At 36.1% G+C, this 23,583-nt stretch overlaps 1 protein-coding gene across 6 annotated transcripts in view; it reads left to right on the plus strand.

Annotated features, from left to right (window-relative positions):
• Positions 1–23,583, plus strand: part of CACNA2D3 (calcium voltage-gated channel auxiliary subunit alpha2delta 3) — a 467,821-nt gene that overhangs the window by 193,412 nt on the left and 250,826 nt on the right. For all 6 annotated transcript variants that reach the window (XR_005103980.1, XR_005103978.1, XR_005103979.1 and 3 more), the window contains 4 exons: positions 7,939–8,070; positions 9,436–9,496; positions 9,591–9,741; positions 19,688–19,762. Coding sequence is in view for 3 of the 6 variants with exons in the window: in XM_037385921.1 (XP_037241818.1) it covers positions 7,939–8,070; positions 9,436–9,496; positions 9,591–9,741; positions 19,688–19,762 (419 nt within the window). In the remaining 3 variants the exon portion in view is untranslated. The remainder of the gene's footprint in view (positions 1–7,938; positions 8,071–9,435; positions 9,497–9,590; positions 9,742–19,687; positions 19,763–23,583) is intronic.

Below are 23,583 nucleotides of genomic sequence, written 5' to 3' on the forward strand. Positions count from 1 at the left end.
TACCGTCCATACTCACGACATCTCAGATTTGGAGAAATGTTGTGTTTGGGGTGCTTATCTGAACAGAAGTCTGATAAATTATTTCAGCTCAATTTTTGGTTTTCCTGGGATTACCTACTTTACTCAATCATCCCTTATGATAAGCAAGTTGTCTTCTCATCTGTTTACAATTAGCATTGCTTAATGAAAAAGAAACTTTAAGCATGTCAGCACTGAAATTATGGAGACTGTCCCCAGGCAGTCCCAACTGCAGAACTAGTTAGGAGACAGTTAAACATGTTGGACTAGCTTATTTAGTGTTGCTTCATACAGCTGCGTTTGGCTTTTAAAGATGTGTTGGTAATGTGTTGCTTGCTTGAAAGGTCAGTTTGGAATGTAATGATGAAAAGTTCTTAAATGAAATATCCATTCTATTGCCGGATAAAAAAGGAACGGTATGTATTATCATTTAGACATACATTTTTTTTAAATGTAAGAAAAGCTTGAAATTCACTTTTTCTGAAAATAATTTATAAACATAATTCCTCCTTTTTGTGAGATGGAAGTCGTCTTTTGTTGCCTTGTGGATCAGTTTCCTACCTGGACAAGAAGTTAGTGCCCAAACACAGGCATTATTTGTTTAATGTGTGTGTCTGCAAAAAGATTAATTCTTTTACAATCAGCAGCAATAGGAACAAATTCCACCCAAGAAGGCTTAAGAAATGTCAGTGCGTCATTGTCCTGTCCCAAAAGCAGTTGCCTTTGTCTTGCACTAAGTGCAAGGGAATTTGGTCACTAAACATAAAAGGTATTCTCATCCCTACTTTTATTCTCTGCATTTTGTGTCTGGAATATATTATTTTTGAGGTTTTCTTGATGCTTTCTTCTGTGTTTGAGTAATCACTATGTAATCCAAAGAAAGGTTTGAGCCTGTAAAAAAAACCCCACAAACCAACAACAAACAACCCACTCTACATCTATTGTCTACAACTATTTGCAGGTGTATGTGTGTAAATATATATATATTATACAGTAAACATGTTATTGGTATTATATTCCTAATTATTCTTTGAGAGCAGTTATTTCACATTCTGTGTGTGTCTGTGGATATTTTCTTGTAGACTTTTGTTCATCATTAGCCTCTAGTGTGCAAAGTTTCCTCCTTTTCCCACCGTAATATATGTTTAAAACAACAGTGAAAATGAATCATAATTGAGGTCTCATTTTAAGGGCTATCTTTTCTTACTTGTGTTTATTTCATTATTTTAATGAGAAAAAGCAATCAGGGTATCAGGGTGTGCCCTGTTATTGGCTTAAAATAACAAACAGCAAAAAGTACCCAGCCTATCTTTTAATGTGGAATACATTAATAAAAAAACCCTCATAATTTGATACAAGATTATTTTTAATTCATATGCTAGGAATGTATTAGGGACTTTTATTTTTTTACAGTTTATTTTGCTTTGTTTAAAGATTTTTCAGGACTTTATTTTCTCCATGAACTATCTTGGAAAAGCTTTCTTCATCTGTAAACTTAGTAGTAATTGACATAATAGTTCTGGGTTTCTGAAAACCTTTAGGTTTGAATATGCAAAAACATTTGATGAAATGGTTGTATGGCAAATGTTAAAATTGTAGCTTTTGTTTCATCTGACAAAGAATTGTAGAAGTTTATCTAAAGATACATTTTATTCATTTTGTCTACTATTTTAGAATACAGTAATTCGTGTCTGCATCCTGCTGCATAACACAGACCCTTTGATTTTTCTTGGATCTATGCTGTGTGAAAGAAGTCTTGCTCTTTTGGTTAAGTATTAGTTATGCTTGGCTAGAATATGAAATCTTTCAGAATATTGTTTGGCTAAAACCTTACAAAGAGATTTTTATGCTGTACTGTGTTTATCTAGGTGTCTTTCTTGCAGCTTTTGTTTGGCATGTTCCTGAAGTAGCAAATAGTGTTTAAGAATCCATAACTGATTTTGTAATGTATTCATTTCAATATGCATTTGTGCATCTGCTCAGTGTTTTCAGTGTGTTTTAATACTAGTGTCAGAGGTTTTGAACCAGCTGAACATTTTTGTATCTTTGAGGTTTTGTCCAGCTATTTTCTCTTTGAGTAAAACTTCTATTCTATACAAATTGTGCAAATCATGTTTAGTGCAAGGAAGAAGTGCTACACAAGGATTATAAAACTCTACAGCAGTAAGGGACCATTGATTTTGATAGGATGAGAGATGACGACTTGTCATGCTAATAAATAAGTGTGCTGTCATATCTGACACTTGCACATTCATACTATGTTGTTACTCCCAGGAACGTAGCAGTAGAGGTTTGGTTTATGATAGCTCAGCATGACTGTAATGCATTTTACATGCTAAACCATTTCTCTCTAAAGATACTCGTGCCTTGGTTTGTTTCATGCAAGAGGCATGATGTGTTGTTAAAACTAGGAGGTCTTTAACATCTCCTGTTCAAAGCATTATTTGTTAGTCCTTACTGCACTGTGTCATGTAACTAAGTTGGCCTGTTTCTGTTAATTCCGTGCCTCTCTCTGAATATCTGAGCAATAGAAATTAGGCATATATCATGAAATGTTCATTTACAGGTTTGTGTGGTCTTGTGGTTTAAATGGCTTTTGTAGAGATTTGTGAACAGGTCTGTCCTTGAGAAATTTTTGTAAGGATGACTTTTATTTCCAAGGCTGTGCCTTGCCTTTGTCATAGATCACTTTGACAACAGCTCTGCAAAGATTGTCCCTTTTGGTATGTTACATATTAAATATTTTACATCACAGTTGGCTTCATTTAGCAGCAGTCACATTTGCTTTCTTTTCCTCTAATTTGCAGTGTGTTCCACTGGCTTTCTGTATTGTTTTTCATGACACTTTTTCCTGCCCTGCCACTTGCAGAGGTTTAGATGTCCTCGTTGCTGATAGTCATTGTTCCATCAGCCTGTGCAGAAATTTTTTCTTGCCATGTGTTAGAGCTGGCTCTTTTTTCCAGTATTCAAGACTAATGTTACTTCTCTGATGAAACTGCAGTGTGTGTAGGGTCCTTATTCAATTTGGTTAATTCCTATGTTCTTAACATTTGTTTTCTCTTCCCAACATGGAAAACTATTTTCAGCAGTGGCTTTTCACATTGTTCACCCTGTCTCTCAGTCACACCCTGCCATCCTAGAGCTCTGCAGTTTGGTATTTTCTTACCTGTCTTTCAGGTTTCATACTCTTCGATCCATATCCTGCAAAAATGTGGAAATGAGTATGCTTTTCTGAAAATACACAAATACCCTGGTATCTGTGGTCACATTAGTTTATGAAGTGTTTATCTGTCATGATTACTGGGGTTTGACTTTAGTTCTCCTTAACTGAAGTCCTCTTATCAGTTGCTGGGCAGGCAATTCTATTTTGTTAGGCTGTGTTAATGACAGGTGTAACTGCCCCATGTGCCTGGCTCCTGTGACAACAGCTCTATCAATACAGCACTTTTCTAATTCTTTCTCAGATGGACAGTAAGTGAAGCCTTTAACTGTGGCTCCAAATTCCTCCTTTAATTTAAAAATATACTGTCCTGTGTTAATAGATCCTGTTTATATGCTGTTTCTGGAGTTTTGCTCGAACCGATTGACAGATCAACCCCACATACTGATTGTTTTTAGATGTTACATCTAATAAGTTAAGCAGGGTACAGATCTGAATGGGTGACCTCAAAGGTACGCTGATTTGCTGTGAAACTTTTTTTTGTTTGGTGTTTTGTTTTGGTTTTTTTTGGTGTGGTGGTGGTTGATTTTTTTTTTTTTTTTTTTCAGTTCATTATGTGGCAAGCTCTTAGCAGAGTCAGAACTGAATCTCTGTCCCAGAATGGTGTTAGTGAGGAGTTTGCAGCTGTAATTCTGGCTTTCAAATAGACTAAAGTTGAATCCCGGACCACATTGTTCACAAAAACAACCTAACAAAAAAAGTAAAAAAACCCTCCAACCTCAAACCCACTCTTGAAACTCAGCATAAAAATAAACACATCTGGCCATACTCCAATTCTTCTTCTCCCACTTCAAAGGAGAAGGGGAGTGTTATTAGGGCAATATTAGAAGCTGAAACAACTAGTATGCCTTTATACAGTCATGCACCTGACGTCTTTATCAACCTATATGCTTATGAGGAGGGAATGTGATTTCTGACATTGGTGAATGATTCTCAGCACATGAAGTAAAATGAACAAACACCTTCTTTTGTGTCTACACATGGCTAGGTGCTTTGATCTGTGATGCATCAACATTACCCACTGGAGGCAGAGGGAGGGGAAGAGAGAAAAAAAAAAAGCAAAGGCAGTTGCCAAAATTGGCATCCAGCCCCAGCTCTTGAATATGTTGGACCACCATGAAAAGCATTTATCTTAGTGTTGAGTAGTATAATTATTAGATTGTTGGTGTATGTCCCAGCAAAGTATGTGATTTTGTTATTCTTTAAAATATGACCAGACTAAATATGTTGTCAGTAACATCAAAACTAAGATAATGTTGCTGCTATCTTTGAGCCAAAAGGGTGCTGGATTTTACATTCCTCTTCCAGTGCTTGGTCCTGTAGGCTGGGCTTGTACTGCTTTATTGTATGGCAGTACTGCTCTGCAGTGTTAGGGGCCGCCCTTGAGGTCATCAGATATTGCACCACTTTGGATGCTGGCATCTTTGACAGCTTTCCAGGAGAAATTAATGATTTTATTACAAAGGTAATATAATGGGGGGGGGGGGGGGGCGGGAAATAAGGTCCATTTGTAACATTATTTTCTTGGTAATAAAGCAAAGTATGGCAAGAAAGAGAAGTATTCCACACTTTCTTCATAGCCACTGAATTCCTCAGTGGTGTCCCTTATTTCCTATAAAGTTTACTGGAATAATTAGAAAGCAAAATTAGTTTTGTTCCATAGATTTATTTTACTCTTGATATTTTACGGCTTCTGAGAATAAAAATACGTTTCGTTGTAGTGCTAACCTTTGGCATGCTATTGCACATCTTTCAGTCTGCACACCTTGGCTGCCTTTGTTGAGACTTCAGATCTATTTCTTCGGGTCAGCAGTATCTATGACAGCAACTTAATTGCTACATGCATTTGTACTCTGAAATTTTTTTTCAGATTCATGTTGATATGCCTATTTGCCTGGGGGTTGTTTTTATATTAAATATCAGTAAAAAAATGGTAACATCTACACAAGCAGCAGTGGAGCAAAATCCCATGTAATTGCAAGCCAGCCCTTCTGAAAGATGAGGGGAAAGGGAATATTTTACTTCTATTTTAGCTGTTACTGCCAGGAAGCAAAAGCAGAAGCTATTTACATTTATTATCTTTGAGCCCCTTAACATCACATTAATGATTTCTGCATTTCTATTAATCTTTATCCATTTCTTTTTCACCCTCAAACTTCTGAACATTCAACCACTATTGACATATAACTATTTTGGGGATGCAGATGACATTCACCAGTAATATAAAAACTTAAGAATACTGTTTCTAAATGGAGTACTGGAGGCAATTTAAGAAATTTAATGTAATTAATAAAGTTGGAAGGAAAGGAAAATTTCCTGATTGTATTTCCATGGAGTTCTCTAATCTGTACTACAGATATATAAACAGGTTAACTAGCTTTTCATAGATGGGCTAAAAAAGTAATCTGCTACTGTGCTGGCATGGATATTTTAATGTGAAATTTTTAAAAATGATTTATGTATTTATTTGAAAAATATATAAATATATTTTTTCAAATGCCACTGGAAAGTTTTCACATTCAGTTTAGAGCTTAACAGGTGGGTGACTAAAGTTGTTCCATGACCTTATGGAGCTGAAGTGTATATAGACTTCAAAGGAAATTATCATTGGGCTGGGAGGCAAAGTGAAGTATCTGCTTAGATGAGTGGCACTATAGCACAGATTCATTAGGAAAGGGCATTAAAAATTAGCCTCTGAGGAATTCAGGGTACACATCTGATGAACTGATGGTATTGCAAAATACAAAGGTACAATGTGCACTCTTGGAATAAGATCCAAAAGTAAGTTGCTAAGAACCACTACAGTTCATTTTAAATATAAATTAAGATGGAATTATTCTGTTTTATTCATTTGGCTTTTCACTAATTCTGATGACTGAAGGGCATATGAAGAACTTATAGTCCTCTAGAGGCCTGAGGAAAAGTTCCTTGTTTTTCTGCTGAACAGGCTTTTCTAGCAACAATTTCAAGAAAAAACCCCAACCCTCTGAAAGATGTTGCTCTTTTCAAAGGTGAATTAAACTTATCACCTTATCTCAGTATTGTTATGCTAAGTCAATAATGCTGCTGTAGTTTATAGTGATTCAGGTATTCCACCAGAACTTTTGTATAACAGCAGAACCAGAACATCAGTGTTTGAACTAGTGCTGGGAAGTTCCAGCGGACTGGGAATAGGATGCTCATTTTAGTGCTTCACTTCTCATGTAACGTCTAAATGCTTAACAGTGGCGCAGTGTTTTGGGATGCTGGAATAGGAGCATAGTTTTACAAACTGATGCTAGATCTCAGGATAGGTAGTCTTGACAGTTAATTTGTGACATCTAATCATGGTGTTTTTTTTATTGAAGTACCTGCAGACTATAGAAACAACTGGACAATGGGTTTTGCCAGCTAGGCAAAACTGTAGTACTACTGTTGGACAGCGACATCGGTTTGTTTGCTATGTGTCCTGTTCGACAGATTTTGAATGTATACTTCATGCTGTAGGGAAACTAGTAACTATGCTAGACATGTTTTAAAAACAACATCTGTTTTGTTGCCCTTGTTTTTTCATCTGTCCTAAATATTTAGAGGAAAGCAACATGGAAAGATTTGTAGCTGAGACATTTCCCTTTTTCTGCTTTTTCTGCCTTTTTTTTTTTTTTTTTTTTTTTTTAATGAATGTAAGGAAAGATAACAATTCATCTTTTTTCCCACTTCATTAAAATCACATTCTAAGCAGTCTTCTGAAATCAGTACAGTGACATTATTTTTCAAGTTAATGAAAGCCTTATTTTAAATGCTTGAGCAAATGTTACTGTGTATTTGTGTATGCACGCTTTTACAAACGGAATAACGCGTCTGTGATTTTAGTTCCATTTTTTCCTTTATATTCTGCTGACTTCACATACAGATGTAATTGGGAATATAGCATATCTTAATTGTTTCTCATATTTCAAAATGCACAATTTCAAATTGTGCAGCTTTTTCAGATGTTCATTTATTTCTGATTTCCCACTATCAAAACTAATCTGTAGCTTAAAAACATACTTGGGCAGCATGGTTGTTTAAGAATTGATAGATTGGGATGTTTTAAACAGAAGTAATTTATTTTCAACACCAAGGATTTGCTTTGTATTTCTCTTTCTATGGGAATAAAAAAATGAGGTAATTGTTGTGAAATCTGGGTACGGTGTTTTCCAAATAACAATTAATGTTATTTTTTATGAGACTCCATGTATATTGCAATTCATTCAAGTGTGAAATGAAAGATATTTCACTTTCTGTTACCACATGTAAAGTTTCAGATATAGTGAAAATGGTCTTACCCAGCTGAAGATTAAAAAAAAAAAAAAGTATGAAGTATTGCCATGAGACATTCATGCATTTAGGGAAAGTAAACTGAGTAAATAAATGAGTCAATCTACTAAAAGTTTATGTTCTTCAGAACAAGCAATACAGCAGCTCCAGATAGATGGTTTAATGAGCAATTTTAGTGTAACTAAAAATGTCCATAGTGTCTTTTCTGTATTTTAACCATATTTTCATTATTTAAGTGTATAATTTACTTTAAATCACTTAATTGACAAAGGAAACCAAAAGATGTCCTGTAATAGTTTGCAGTCACTAGATTTTTATTTGGGTACTGAATAAGCTGAAGATGATAGACTTCAAGGGATTCTGTTGAGGTAAAATCACTTTCCTCTGTTTTGTTTCCACAGATCCAGCCATTGTAAATGGAGTTTATTGGTCAGAATCTTTAAATAAGGTTTTTGTGGATAATTTTGATCGTGACCCTTCTCTGATCTGGCAGTACTTTGGAAGTGCAAAAGGATTTTTCAGGCAATATCCAGGTAAGAAGAATACCAGTTCTTAAAATACAAAAAAGAATGCTATGGCTGTAAATCATAACTTTCAGGTACTTGCAGGTTTGATTTTACTTTATCTAGATTTCAGAGAGAGATATTTTGAATCAATGTTTTCAATGTCCTGAGTTATTACTACCGATTTTTATTTGGAGGTGAAGCCCCCATGACAGCTCATGTACTCATAAATATTCCTTCTCAGATATACATATACAAACAAAGAAAAATAGCTTCTAAACAGACTGTGGAGAAGGAAGGCAAAAGGATTAGACCATATAGTACTGAATGTAGAATATCTGTTCTATTGTGGTATACAGAAAGACTTAATTGTAACTTATTGTTCAGTTTTCAGACTTCCATTTAACTTGACACTTCTGCATTTAAAGATTTCAAAAACTTGTTTTGAAGTTTACTTTTATACCGGTTGTAATGATATGCAATTAGATCACTTGTATTGCTCCTATTAAAATAGGTTAAAATATATATTGTTACCTATTAAGTTTTATGTTTAAACATGTACCAAATTTACTACATATTAAATAAGCTGATCCTCAGCTTCTGCAAGTTTATATCAGGCCAGTAGTGGGAACTGTTATTTTGCTGACATGGTTCAGCAGCCCATGGGTTTTTTTGTCTGAAGTCTTGAGTTTAATGTAAGTTTTCTGTGAGCCTATATGTCTGAAAGTGACTGAAAGTAATAGCTACTACATCTATGTTGGTTTTAGATTATAGTAGAGTTCTCAAGCTTCATGATATTTCAAGGGTAAAGAAGTGTCCGTCCTTTTTTAAAGGCTGGTTCTTCTTTCGTGCTAGAAAAAGGGTGTAGAAAGCTGTAAGGATTGACTTGTCAATTTTCTTTTTGCTTGCTTTGAGATGTTTTTATCATATTGCTTTTGACCAACAACCAGGAGATGTTACCACTTCACAGCAATGTGAGCAAAGCATCAGGGGTGTGACTTGTGAGTGAAGCAGTATAACAGTTATCAGCTGTAGTAGTAAGTGCTCAAGGTTTGAAAGGGACTTGGCAAGCATGTGACAAAGCTTGCCAGCACCAATGACCAGGTATGATAATACTTCAGTGAAGTAGTATGATGAACATAGTAGACTTGAGGAGGTTTTTTGCCTTACAGTAGGCTGAAAAAAAGTAAGGGGGGGAAAAAGTGTTTCTGGTGGTCTTATTTAATTAAATTATTTTTTCCAGTATTTCCTATGTTATTATACCATTGCCTGTTAAAGTATGAAACTCCATTAAGTGCTACGTAGCCCCAGTACCACAGATGCATTTTGAACAGGTATTGTGAAAATGTAATTTAATCTTTTTCTCTCTGTCTTTTTTTTTTTTTTTTTTTAAAGGAATTAAATGGGAACCTGATGAGAATGGAGTCATTGCATTTGACTGCAGAAATAGAAAATGGTAGGCAATAAATAAACTATTGCTGTTTAAGAAATCTGAATGGAAGAAAAGTTCAGTATTTAAAAGAATAAGTTGTTTTTATCTTTTGTCTTAGGTATATCCAGGCAGCAACGTCTCCAAAAGATGTGGTAATTTTAGTAGATGTCAGTGGCAGTATGAAAGGTCTTCGCTTGACTATTGCAAAACAGACAGTTTCATCTATTTTGGATACCCTTGGAGACGATGACTTCTTCAATATAATTGCTGTGAGTGTCTCAGGATTCTTCTTTTTTTATTATTTTTTTAAATTTTTTTATTTCTTCCATCATTTGTTGTTACCTGTCATGTTTTACATCACACAACACACTTGAAAAATGTTGCAGGCAGGTGATGGATATAAGACATCTGAACCAACTGGACAGATACTGTCTGATTCTTCCAATGCAAGCTTCTTCATGTGACAGTGTTTTCAAACTGTTTTGCTGTGACTTGCTATGTGAACCCCCTTAAACAAGTTGTCTTGAGTTTAGAAGTTACAAAGAGGAGTAATATGTTTTGTAGTTTCCCTAAACTTTCTATATGACCATAATTTTTAACTTTGGGTGGTGTCCCCATACCACCCCTTGCCTTTCACACCACCCCCCACCTTGCATATGTAATACAGTGCAAACTGGAAAATGGTTAATGTGCAAGGATTAATAGAATCAGATCTTAGCTTTTGCTGAAGCTTGAATGGCATGATAAAATGCCAGCAGAGATCATAAAATCATAGCATGGTTTAGGTTGGAAAAAGACCTTTAAGATCATCAAGTCCATCCATTTACCTGGGACTGGCAAGTCTGCCACTAAACATGTCCCCAAATACCACATCTACATGGTTTTTGAAATTTCCAGGGACAGTGATTCTACCACCTCCCTAGGCAGCCTGTTCCAATGCTTGAGCACCCTTTCAGTGAAGACATGTTTCCTAATATCCAATCTAAGCCTCCCCTGGTACAACTTAAGGCTGTTCCCTCTTGTCCTACCCCTTTTTGCCTGGGAGCTGAATCTTAACACTCGTTTCTTGACAGCCTCCTTTCAGGTAGTTTGAGAGAGCAATAAGGGGTCCCCCCGAGTGTCCTTTTCCTCAGACTAAACAACCCCAGCTCCCTCAGCTGTTCCTTGTAAGACTTGTGCTCTAGACCTTTCACCAGCTCCATTGCCTGTCTCTGGACACGCTCCAGCACCTCAATGTCCCTCTTGTAGTGAGGGGCCCAAAAAACAGGATTTGAGGTGCGGCCTCACCAGTGCAGAGTGGCTTCCCTGGTCCTGCTGGTTTATATCGTTTCTGATACAGGCCAGGCTGCTGTAGGCCTTTTTGGCCACCCAGGCAGATGGCTGGCTCGTGTTCAGTCAGTTGTCAGCCAGCACCCCCAAGTCATCTTCTGCCACACACCTTCCCAGCCCCTCTTTACCAAGCCTGTAGCATTTCACGGGGTCGTTGTGTCCCAAGTGCAGGACCTGGCACTTGTCCTGGTTGAACCTCATACAGTTGGCCTCAGCCCATTGATCCAGCCTGTCCAGATCCTTCTGTAGTCTTTCCACCCTCAAGCAGATCAATAGTCCCAGCCTACTTGGTCTTATCTGCAAACTTACTGAGGAATGCACTTTATCCTCATTGTTCATGCTTTCCTCAGTGCAAATCTGAAATGTATGTACGTATAAGTTCTGCAGACGTATTATGGTGCTTACTGACTGATAAATGTAATCATCAGTAGTTCCTGTTATATGTATATAATAGTTATCTTTCCATTGTACAGGTATATGTTTTAAGCCTTTGACAAGGCTAGTTTTATAGTGTTTAAGAGTAATGGCATTAATCAGAATGGCTTCAACAAGTCCAAGACTCATATCAGAATTACTATTTGTGCTGGTGGTGTGAGGAATTGCTGGTTTTATAAATTCTCCTTTTACCATTCTTTTGGTAATGATCTGCGAATACATGGCTTTATCATATGCATAAATCCTAAAACTGTCTTCAAAGTCTTGAATGTATGGAGGATTTTGGTCTTTTTATTGCTACAAGGAAGTGCTTTTTGTGTACTGAAATAAATGACCCCAGTGCTCCCAGTGCAAACCTTTGAGATTGTATGGAGAATGAAGTATATATGCATGAAGTATACGTGCATTTACTGTATTTTTAAAAGATAGCAAGCAGTTAGTTCAGTATATCTTTCATATTAATCTCCTTGCATGATAATTCCATAATTAGCAGAAACTCATGTAGTAGAAAGACATAATTACATACTGTATCAAAAAAAAAAATACTGTCCTTCAAAAAATTTGTGATTAACTGTAATCTAAATAACTTTTGTAAGTTAAAAGAATGTTTCAACTAAGTAATTATTAAGATATCTTGAAAGATGGCTGGTCGAGTATAATCTTTGTAGTAGTTGTGACAGTTACTGTGAATGATGTAGGAAGAAAAAAATAAATGTTTTATAATTGATTTTTTTTTTTTTTTACTTTGGGAAAATGAAAAGGCTCGTCTATAACAAAAAATGTATGCAGCTAGACTCCAAACTAATGATTTTGCCTAAGTACTACAGCAGAAATAGTGTATAAATACTTCACAAAAAGCCAATATGAAATAACTAAATGTCATTTTTTTCAATTAAAGCATTAATTGAAAATTATTTGAGCTGAGCGTAAGCCAGCACGGAGTCACAGAATTTTTATGGAATTTATTGCCAGCTTACACAAACTTCTGATCACTGATTTGGGTATTGAGAAAAGGAAAGAAACACCAAATTGAGCCTTTCCTCCCCGTGCTCAGGCTCAGCTTCTGCCCCACAGCTGCCCACTGCACCCTGGTCTGAGCACCCCGAGCCGCCCGGCCGGGTTCCTGCCCTCCCCGCTGAGGCGCTGGCCGGTGTGGGAGGTCAGGGCCCTGCACAGGTTTCCCTCATCAGCTCTGTGCTTACTAGTTTTTCACCACCACTCTTTCCTGCTTGCTGGTTTTCCTCTGCTCTTAGTTTTTCTCTTCAGTGTCGGTCACCCATGGGCTGTCCCTTGGGGGGGGGGGGGGGAATCCAGCTGTGGGTCACCTGCAGGCCACAGTGTCCAGAAGCGCACCTGTTTCACCACGACACCTTGTTTCCAAATGTTTCCAGGCACTGGTGGCTTCTTTCTTACACCTGCCTGCCCAAGGACCCCGCAGCCGCCTCAGCCCTCTGCTGCTGTTTTGACGCCTCATGGCTTGCTCCAGCCGATGTCAGTGCTGGCTGGAACCGGCTGTGACCACGCTGGGCAGTCCGTGGCACTCTCCCCACTCCCTCTGCTGCCTCATATGTAGTTTGGTTAGTATAAGAAATTCTTGACGCTTAGACAGATATGTAATTACGGAGGTAAATACAACATTTGTCTGAGCTAATTTTTTCATCTGAAGGTTTTTTTCTTCTCTATAACCTCTTTTAGGATGAATATGTCTTTATTTGTTGCCATAAGTAGAAATGGCAACTAAGAGTGCAATTTTATTCTTACCAGCTCAGCTGTTTCATTTCATTAGGACACTGATCGTTTAGTTACTGTGCAAATATGAACCTGAAATTATTTGCTGCATTGAAAGAGGTACTCCAGAAACGCAGGGGAAAGCAAGGGGGGCATGACAGGAGTGGCAATGAGTGGGTAAAGTGCTGTCCTGTTGCCCTGATGGTGTCTTGGAGGAAGAGTTTTTAAGGAGTTGTTTTGGACCAGGTGTGCCAACGTAATCCTTGTTGTCTCTCAAGTCAAAAAGATAATAATATAAAGAAAACACAACTTATTTGCTTGAAAATCTAACAAACTATTAACAGAAACCAGTGCTGTGGAGAAGGGAGTAGATGTTAAGGAATGGCATAGGTAGGCTGGGTCTGGATTATGGACTCTTTTTAAAATTCACTGTGTTAGAGGAAGACGTAGCAAGGGCACGCAATAAAGCCAGGATTACTGTCATCTAAATGATCAGCAAAAATTACTTCTGTAGCACTGCTCTGAGTAAGTGCCAGCAGGGTAAATGATCTTTGTGAAGACCGGAGAGGATGTTTCAGTGATCAAAACATGAGACAACAAAGCCCACACAACAGGCTTCTTGGTGTGAAAGCGCTGAAAATCCCATACAGCTTTTATCTGTAGACAAGTGTTCGAGGGAGATTATTTCTTACTCTTTATAATTTAGATGTAGCCTGGTCATGTCAAAGCAGTTTCATTTGAAGGTAGGATATGCATATGTCCATATGAGAAATCCCCTTTGTAACATAGATCCATGCATATGTAGCAAGTTTCTGTATCTAGAATTGGCCAGCTGTGCAGTATGTGCAAAAATAGATCCACTGTGTCTAAATGTTGATGACTTACCCTTCAGACAGCACACAGCTGTGTGCTTGCTCAAACCAATTGTTCTTCTGAAAGGCCTGTCCAAATTGTTGCTCTGTGAGGACTGCTGGACATCTGGAAGTCTGAGACAGATGACACTTTCTCTTCCCAGATCAAAATTTGAGGTGGAATAAGAGCTTTATGGGGGAAATTTTGTTGAGCAATACACTCGATAGAGTGAAAGTTTTGAGCCTGAGTGATTGTCAGGATGGCTGTATTATGCACAGTGATTAATGGACCAATTAGTTGCAACAGAAGACTTCTATGAGGAACTAGGCCAGGGATTAGGAGTCAAATGAGTTAAGGAGTGCTCTCACTTGCTCTCTCATTCTCACAAGAGGGGAGAACTCTAAAGCATGCCTGCATTTTGGGGCAAAAGATGGAAATGCAAGGAAAATAGTGATGAAAGATGTGAGAGAGGACTTACAGATAAGGAACAGCCAAAACGAAGCAAGTGGAAGGGTTATGCAAGCAGGTGAGAAACATTTGTATTTGTTACAGTAAGAGGGAAGAGCACTTTGAAGTTAGCCAAAAGAGAACATCGGGTTAGAGAAGCTGGGCTAGTGTAAGACAGGGCTCTGTTGACAGTGGTGGTCAAGGATGGAAAGGAATTGAGCACTGAAAAAAATTAGTATCTATGTCAGTGAAAGAGGAGGAAACAGAACTTGGATGAAAAAGTGAAGTCTAAAAAGCGTTTGTGTAAAATTTATGGTCATCAACTCTGGTAGTTTTTTTATTCTCCCTTTACATTATTTCACTGTACAAAAGTTTTAAAAGCTTTTCAATTTGCTTTTCAGGTTGTTGTTACACGTTTCAGTATTCCATACACAAAAATACATTTAGGATTCTCATTAACTATAATGGGAGATATGGTCACTACATACTAACAACATTAAAAACCTCAATTAACACTTATAATTATGCAGTAGGATAGCAAAAAACCCCCCACCTGACACACCCAGCCAAGAACAAAACCCAAAAGCCACTAGCAGTACATTAGCTGGGTTGTGAGACATCAAATGGTTTTGAAACTAAATATACTTTTAACTTTGTTGATATATAACAGAAAGCAGAATTCAGTGCAGGTCTTTCCAGAGAATAAACATAAAAGAAAAATGCTAAAAATAATTTTAGCCTTCATGGTTAGGTTTTTGAGAAATCTATGTGAAATTGATGGACTAGGTGATTGAATTTCAAAAAGTCGTTGAAATACAAGAGTGATTTTGTGCTGTCTATGTTAAAATTTAAGGTCATCTCACGGGTGCATGAACAGAGGTGCCTGCAACAACAAGAGAAAAGGCATATTTTTCAAATTCACTTTGAAGTAAAATCCAAGTCATGCATTAAATGAACAATATTATCATAAAACAAGTACTAATCTTGCCAAATACTGAAAATTTAAAAATGCTTTCATAAAAATGTAAACTCTGTGTAAAATTAACAAAATATTAACTGAGCCAAGAATGTTAAATCGATTTTAATGCTTTAGTCACACTATTTTAGCAGAATTGATTAGACTAAAAGTATTTGTTAATTCAAAGCACTGTAGTATAGTTCCCTGGTTTTAATTTGTAGAATTTTCCATTATAAATGGTTTCTGTATAGTGTCTTCTTTGGCGTCCTTGTAGTCATACAGAATAAATTATGGATGAACTTACTTTTCAATGTGCCTGAATAATCAGAATCTGTACAGCTAATGTATGGGCAGGCTGAGAAAGGCAGCTAGTTGCTAACCTCCGTATGATTGCTCCAAGCACCAGGCTGCACTTGTATGCCAATTGTTAAACATGATAACACTAGTGGAACTTTGGAAATGCCAATTCCTTTGCTTCTTTTTCTGGATTGGACTTCACTGTTGGATTTTATGTTGGGCTGTGTTGGGTATCCAAGTATGCCTAATGTAGCATGAAATCTTTTATCTGTGTATTGTTGCACCACAAAATGTGGATTTACTGTTTCTGTGGACGTTGCTCCAGACAGCTTAAATATGACAAAGGATAAACACGAAAAATGCTAAGATGAATGTAAACTACTTGTGTAGGTGTGCTAGAACCATACATATCTCACATTTTCAGAATGTGAGTAGTGTCTGATTATACAATCTAGGTCAGGAGCTGTCCAGCTAGCTATATGGTTCCTCTTAGGTCAGATTTTAGACCACTCATTTTATGCCTCTTGTGTAGAGAAATAACTACATGCAAAATAACATGAACTAATAACACAGATAAATGTAACTAAATAATAAAAACTCAAGCTCTCAGCTGTTATATTACAGCTATCACAACTATAACATGCAAAGTGTCACATGTCAGAGTATAAGGGTGATGGACTATGCAACACTAGGGAATATAAGAAAACAGTGTAATGCAAGACTTCAAAAGCAAAATGCAGGCTTTCACTGAGGTGCGTTAGCAAGAGATCTATACTGGATATTGCTGGAAAACTCAGTATTTACTAATCAGCCTTTTGATTAAAGATCAGGAAGCTATTTCAGAAAATACAAATTTTTAAATGTCATAGAAAAACTGCTGAACTGATTTCAAATTGCTGATAAGGTTGTGGTGAAGGGGGGGCAGATTTCTTTCCCATTTTCCACTTTAAAGGTTTGTCACAGTTAAAAGAAAGGCATCACCAATAACATTGCAAAACACCCAGTGACAAGGACAAAGAAATCGAATATACACTGTGAAGCACAAGTTGGGTATTTTACTAGAAGCTGACAGTCGTACTAAAGATCTTATCAAGCAGATATGCTAGTTTAAGCAAAAAACACTGCTTGAATGATTTCACATGTGGCGTCAGAATTCTACCGTTTTCATGGACTTAAAGGAGCAGATGTTTACTGCTTTGGGAATTTCTCTTGGAACCGAAACAATTTTGTCCAATGAATTTTTCCACCTCTTCATATTTGAGTTTTTTAAAAAGGAAAAGAAAGTGTATACAATTAAAAAGGAGTATAAAATTTAAAATAGATCATAAAAATGCATCCTTGCAAGAATTCAAGCTGTCAGAAGCCCGTATGCGTTTTTATATAAAGGGTTTTTTTTTTACTGCACTTTCATTTGTATCTGTACGGTAGAGGAGGAACTGCTAATGGACAGAACACTTCCAGGTTATGCTTGCTATCTGTACATTACATAAAATACTCATTTTACACACCTTGGCATAAACCAGTTTATTCTGCCATACATAGCAGATTACTTAAAATATTTTTGATAGTAATAATCTCAAGGTGAATTAAACTGCCACAAATCCAAATACCGTTGTAATTTGGCTGGGTTTCAGAAGGATGGATACGTACATTTTCTTATGTGCATAGTGACAGTGAAAGTGCTTTGTCTATATGCCATCTCTATAATTGTGCTGTTTATGTGAGAATGAACATTTTTATTCATCCTCTTTGGAAGTAGGATGATTCTGTAAAATCGGACTGCTAGGAGACTTAAAGCATGTCCTCTGTGAAAGTGTAAGCATCCTTTATACTATGCAACTGAGGAACACTAAAGGTGTAATGGGAAGCTACTGGGAATCTATCTGAGTTATGGTGCAGCTAGCAGGCATTCCAGCTACATGTCTGTGGGAATAGTCTGATAATAAAAGTTACTCAAAACAGTAGCTTAAATAAATCTTATAGAAATTGAATGGACTACAATTATGCTACTTGGATGCCAGGTCTGACAGAGTTGGAAGTTGTTACATCTATTTGTTGGTAGTGATGGGGCTGGGGGGTGGGTGGGGGGAGGAGGGGAAGTGGTACTATTATGGCACTAGGAGATTCTGGTATTGCTTGTACGCAGATGTTTGAAACTGAGACACAGATAGACTTTAGTATTCGTAGACTGATATTGCATGTTAGCCAATTACAGACCCTGTGCTTGTTATCATATAAAGAAAAGTATATATCTTAGTATAGTTTCCAATGACAGATACAGAAACCAAGCTAAGAACAGGCTTAATTGGAAAGTATATTGATTAAAGAACATGCTGGAAAAACCTGTGTGGAGACAGGAAAAAACCTGGGAGTGGGGGCTGGTTTGCCAGTGTCTGTTACAGGTGTTCAGTATTTTTTTTTTACAACAGCATGGAATATGACTTTGGCCTGTAATAAGAGATGCTGTGTAGATTTGGCTTTATCGTTTTACAATGACTGTCAGAAGAATAGATAGGAAAGCAGTCTGAAGAGAGAAACTACAGGGAAAAGTACATAATTTATCAGGTCAATAAGCTTTTATGACACTGAGATGCACCCAGGACACTCCCAGTGAGTCCAAAGTGTTCTAGAAGTATTTGCTTTATTTTTCATATTACCTTCGGAGCAATAGACATGTCCACAGGCTCTCATATATTGGAATAATATTAATGGGAATAAAATAGATTGGGAAGCATACAAATTTGCTACAGAAATTACGTGTAAATATCTTTCAAGCATTTGTGTTTCTATACAACCAATCAATTACTAGGTTGATGCTGATGTATAACCAGCAATAGTAAGTGGAGTTACTCTGGGTTTGTATTTCCTCATTGCTGAGGACTGAGTCTAGCACAATGCCTCAATAACTTGATGCAGTTCAATTTAAACATTTTTCCCAATGCAACAGTAATTATGTAATTATGAATGTGGTGAGTAGTGCACTGTTAAAATGAACGATGGTGGCAGATGTCCAAAGTGGAACAGGTTGCAGGGGTCTGTGGTTAGACATACGTGTAGAGAAAGGAGTGGTATTACATTGAAGAGTATAGAATAAGTTCAGAGTTATTGGCAGAGACAGTGAGAACAGTGTTCTGTAATGAGTCATTGTAAAGCTTTTTTTATTCTTGCTGAGGTGGAAGAATAAGGCAGTAAATGCATATATTAATTAAATTAAATGTTTTTCATCATTACTGTTGACTTGTCATCTTTCATTGTTTACTATGGATGTTCCGATTCACTTAATGCCTATGAATGGGTGAAACTGTTTAAGGCCTAAATGCAAAGGCCTTATAGTTTGATCTGTGATAACTTCTGGAGTAGATGAAATTAACAGGAGCAAGAATTAAGTCAAAACTCTAGCTATACAACTGATGTTGGCTTTTTGAAGTTACTTCTGTGTTAATTTGGTGTGTGTTGAAAGGTTTACAAGATTTAAACAATCAAGTGCTATTTTCAATTAGGTGACTTAAGCATCCATGAGTCTGCAAGATTTACAGAAAGTGGATGAGACTTAGTTTCTTTTAATGCTTAAGATGATTCTGAAAATAGGACTGGGCTATCTAACTTAGACCTTGAAGATAAGCAGATAATTCCTTAACGATCTGTCACAGCTTCATGACCTAGTGTATAATAAGATACTCCACTTGACTGAAATTCTGGCTATTGTCAGATATGTCCAGGACTGATTCAAGCTTACAGACTTTTTGGCATAGTTGTTCTACTACTAACCTTCCAGAATATTAGCCAGTGCCTCAAATATCAGGACTTTTTTTATATGTAGCAAAGAATTGGGAGTTGTGACTGTGATACATCAAACATGACCTCTTAATGCTCTCCAGATTGCAACTTGAAGGATATTTATGCCAACTAGCATATATAATACCCACTAACTCCACCTGAGTATTAGCATCCATTATATTAAATGCTCCTTTTTAAAAGTATAAACCTCTGAAATGTTAAGAATCATCTAAAAGGAAAAAAACCAACCCCACAGCCATTTTGTGAAAATTAACAGAATTCTTTTGTTCTTATTTCATGTGCGTCCCTCAGTTCTGACTCATTAAATTAAATTTTATTTATCAAAGGTTTTAATTAATTTTCTCGTCACATTTTTTTATTTCTCTCTATAGTATAATGAAGAACTTCACTATGTAGAGCCGTGTCTGAATGGAACATTAGTTCAAGCAGATAGAGCCAACAAAGAGGTAAGGAATGAAATTAACAAAGTAGCAGAGAGATAGGATGCAGTGTGTAACAATGTGCTATAATGATCTTTTCCTGGTATAATGCATTCCATTATTAGAATTCATTAATTATTCTCCATATGCCATTTCAAAGGAGTCTTATGTGACTTAGTAGGAAGAAAAAGTAATAACCTCCCAGTTAAATTGATGGAATAAACTTAATGCAAAAACACAGAAATCACTGAAAATATACTGTTTATGAAGTTTAGGAATTATTTTAAGTAAAATACTTCCTTTTCTTAAAATTGAATTATCATTCTGTTACCAAAAATTACTGAGGAAGAAATTGCATTCTTAAGTTGAACTAATACTAAAATTAAAACAAAATCTCAAAACAAATGAAAAAAATATAATATTATGTGAATAAAAAATTTTCAGCATTCCAAACAGGTGTGTCAAAATAATAATGCATTCATTAGAGAAAGTTCTGTGAAAGTTTCAAATTAATTACATGCTTCTGGCATTTTAAAAAAATATTACAGTGATTTCAGTGAAAGTTTTATTTGAAGGAAGATTGCAGTAATAATCTGCACCTGGAAATTTAGTTTATTCCCTGCCGTCCAAATGCAGTTTCTCTTTGCCTTACTCCATCACACTTCTTAGAAGACTAAGGTGAGATTGTTTAAGCCATGTAAAATTATGAAATAAGATAGTTGAGAAGTCCTGTGTTTCTTGTAGATGGGAATGCCTGTTAGAATAAGCTACTTGTGTTGTTACTCTTCCCTGCTAAAGCTTCCTCACGGCAGCAGTCTTGCATCATTCTTTAAATACTTCTCTCTCTTTCTTTTATTAAAGGCAAATCAGAAGAGTTTCAGCTCAGCACTGAAATGTGCTTAACATTCAGTGCGCCTGTTCATTTTTGCTAAATTCAATGAGATGTTACCGAAAGTAAGAAATGTAGGTCTGAAAACACACTTCTAAGTGTGTCATTGTTAGGGCTTTCTGTGTATACTGAGACAAAATGAGTTTCATCTCGTAATGCTGAACTTTGCTCCATTGTATTATTCACATGAGTTCTTTCATTTTACTTACATATACATCTACATTCTACAGGAATTATTCTTCATGGGCTGCTTCCTTAATATAGTTGATGTTCTCCACTGTTGATTCTTAGGTTATCTAAATATCATTTGGTCGCTATGTAGAATTACATGATTTTTTTCTAATAATTTAGTGTTGAAGACCCTTATTTGTGAACTGAGATCCAGTTATCAAAAATGAGCACTTTATTGTGGGTGCATCTGATGAGCCATATGAAAGCTGTACAAGTTCTATGCTTAAAACTAAAGTTGCAAATATATTGCCCAGATGTACTGTCTGGAATTAATCCTACTGTTAACCTTTCCATCACTCTGCAACTGATCAAAATACAGATTATCATATGCCCATATGTTACTTAATGTCAGATTAATTTTAATGTAATTGATCAAAAAATTTTTATGCCACCCAGATGATGTTCAGATTTTATGAACAGTGCTCAATAATTCAAAATAGTAAAGTATAATTTCATATTTTGTTTTTTCAGAGTAAGCTTCAATATAATTTCTAGTTAGCTAAATTATTCATTTTTTTAAATTTCTGGAATCACTTTGTGGTGGGTTTTTTTTTTGCCTATAAATTGAATAATGTATCCAAGATTTTGGAGAATAACTAAATATGGCCTCTTTTCCAGTTACTCATACTAGTGATCTGGCTGTTATTCTTTCCTTGAATGGCCAGAACCAGAGAATAATTTTGAAACAGCTAACATGTAATAGTTCTGTGAATTTTTATATACTATGGCTTTGTCAATCTTCGTTTCTGAACTTCTGTGAATTTATACATTCTTACTATTTTTCTAATTTATGTAATGAAGTTAACAGTTTATTTGCCTAAACACTGGCAGGCACAAAAGTGCTGTTGTCCTGAGTATAGCTTAGATTATGAAGTAAAGATTGTGAAGGAGATGGACAACCACTTAATCCTAAACAACCAATTCAGTTGTTATGCTCCTGAATTCATAGTTACAAACAGCTTTCTCGTTGTCTGATATCGTTGTAAGATCTGATCCTGTGTGATTTGAATATACTGACATGGCAATATTACCTGGGGACCTCATAAAAAATTCACTGAATTTCTTGGAAAAGTTTCTTTTGGATTCATAGCCTTTTGGTCAGGTACATAGAAAAAAGATGTCTTAAAATGTTGTTACGATATGTATTCCAAAACTGGTCAAGAGCTATCAGAGTAGCTGTGTTTTGGACCTCATCATAAGAATTCAATCAGTTTCGCTGTTCCATTCATTTCTGTGAGTCTGACAGATATACCAGGCTTCTCCTGTAGTTTCTTCTGTGTGATTGACAAGTGTCCATTGTAATATTAGACAAAAGTAGGTGAAATTTCATTCTCAACCAGTCTTACAAGCTAAATAGCCCTTTGCATGTTCACTGGTAATAATAGCTCCTTTTTTTTAATTATTAATTGTTAAAGGAGAAACAAGAAAAATATCATGACAAACACTGCAATGTATTTTTTTCAGACAGCCATTATCAACATACAACCATAAGTTTCTGTATTAGAAAAGCAGAGCTTGTGATTGACAGGCAATGTTTTAAAATATATGTTATTATTCAGTTTCTATGTGTATACATATGCCTGATTTTTTTGCAAGTCCAACATAGGTCTGAAGATGTAACTATATAATCTTTCCAGAAATTTATATTCTTTATCTTTTAATGTCAGATATTCATCTCAGTTGAATGGGAGCAAGAATGTCCATCTCTGTTACTACCAGCGTAAGCTCTATTAGCACCAAAATAAATATAAACATTTTAAAACAAATTAGAATATTTTTTCTTTAACTAGCAAATATCTATTCTCATATGCTAACTTTCAACAGAAACAAGTAGAAATTGCTGTATTTCATATTTCTATAGTTTTCCCTTATGTGGAAAGAGAAGACGTGTGTTGCTGGTGGTTGCAAGGACTGAATTTTTACTATAAACCTGAAGTTTTAATAGTTTACCATGGTTTCATATTTCTATATGTATACACCTGACCTTACTAAGACAGGTATTTCTTAATGCAGCTTTTCTTGCTGGAAACATGCATAACACCAGTTTTACCAAGCTATTAATTTATTCTGAGTAAACCTTTATTTCTATCATAAATGATCCTTAAAAGAAAAAATCACCTACCCAACATACACAGATTCACACCCCAGTTCTTGCTAACTACATCTACTAGCTTCATCTACCGTCACATGTAGAAAATAAACACAGTTCTTAGAAGCTGAGATTAAAAAATTACTTTGAGATGTTTGACTGGAGCTTTTTATCTCATGAGGAAAGCAGCTGTTTCAATAACTCCAAATAAAAATTGCTTTCACAGGATCAATACCTCAGTTTCATTTGTCTTGAAGTATTTATTGAAGAATTACTTTGCTGTCTTTATATAAAGCTCAGATGTTTTCAAATAGAATATTTCTACTCTGATGTCACTTAAAAGTGCTGAATGTCTGTCTTTGAACTGAGTTTTCTTTAATCTCTAAACTTTAACAAAACAAAGAAAATTTAGAAGATTAGGCTGTCCTTATCACGTGCAGTTCATTTGTAGTGAGCAAAAGGCTAAACCAGCTTCTCAGCAGAGTAAATAGGGTTAAATTATACCAACTTGGGGCAGATGGACCAGGGCTGGACTTGCAGAGATCAGGTCCTCTTTTTGGGGGAGAGCTGAGTGTGGTGGTTGCTTCTGCTGAAAGGGTTCCCTTTTGCCAGCACAGACATTGCCCTGCTCATCCTCAT

The sequence above is a fragment of the Falco rusticolus genome, chromosome 4, assembly GCF_015220075.1.
Source record: "Falco rusticolus isolate bFalRus1 chromosome 4, bFalRus1.pri, whole genome shotgun sequence".
NCBI lineage: Eukaryota > Metazoa > Chordata > Aves > Falconiformes > Falconidae > Falco > Falco rusticolus.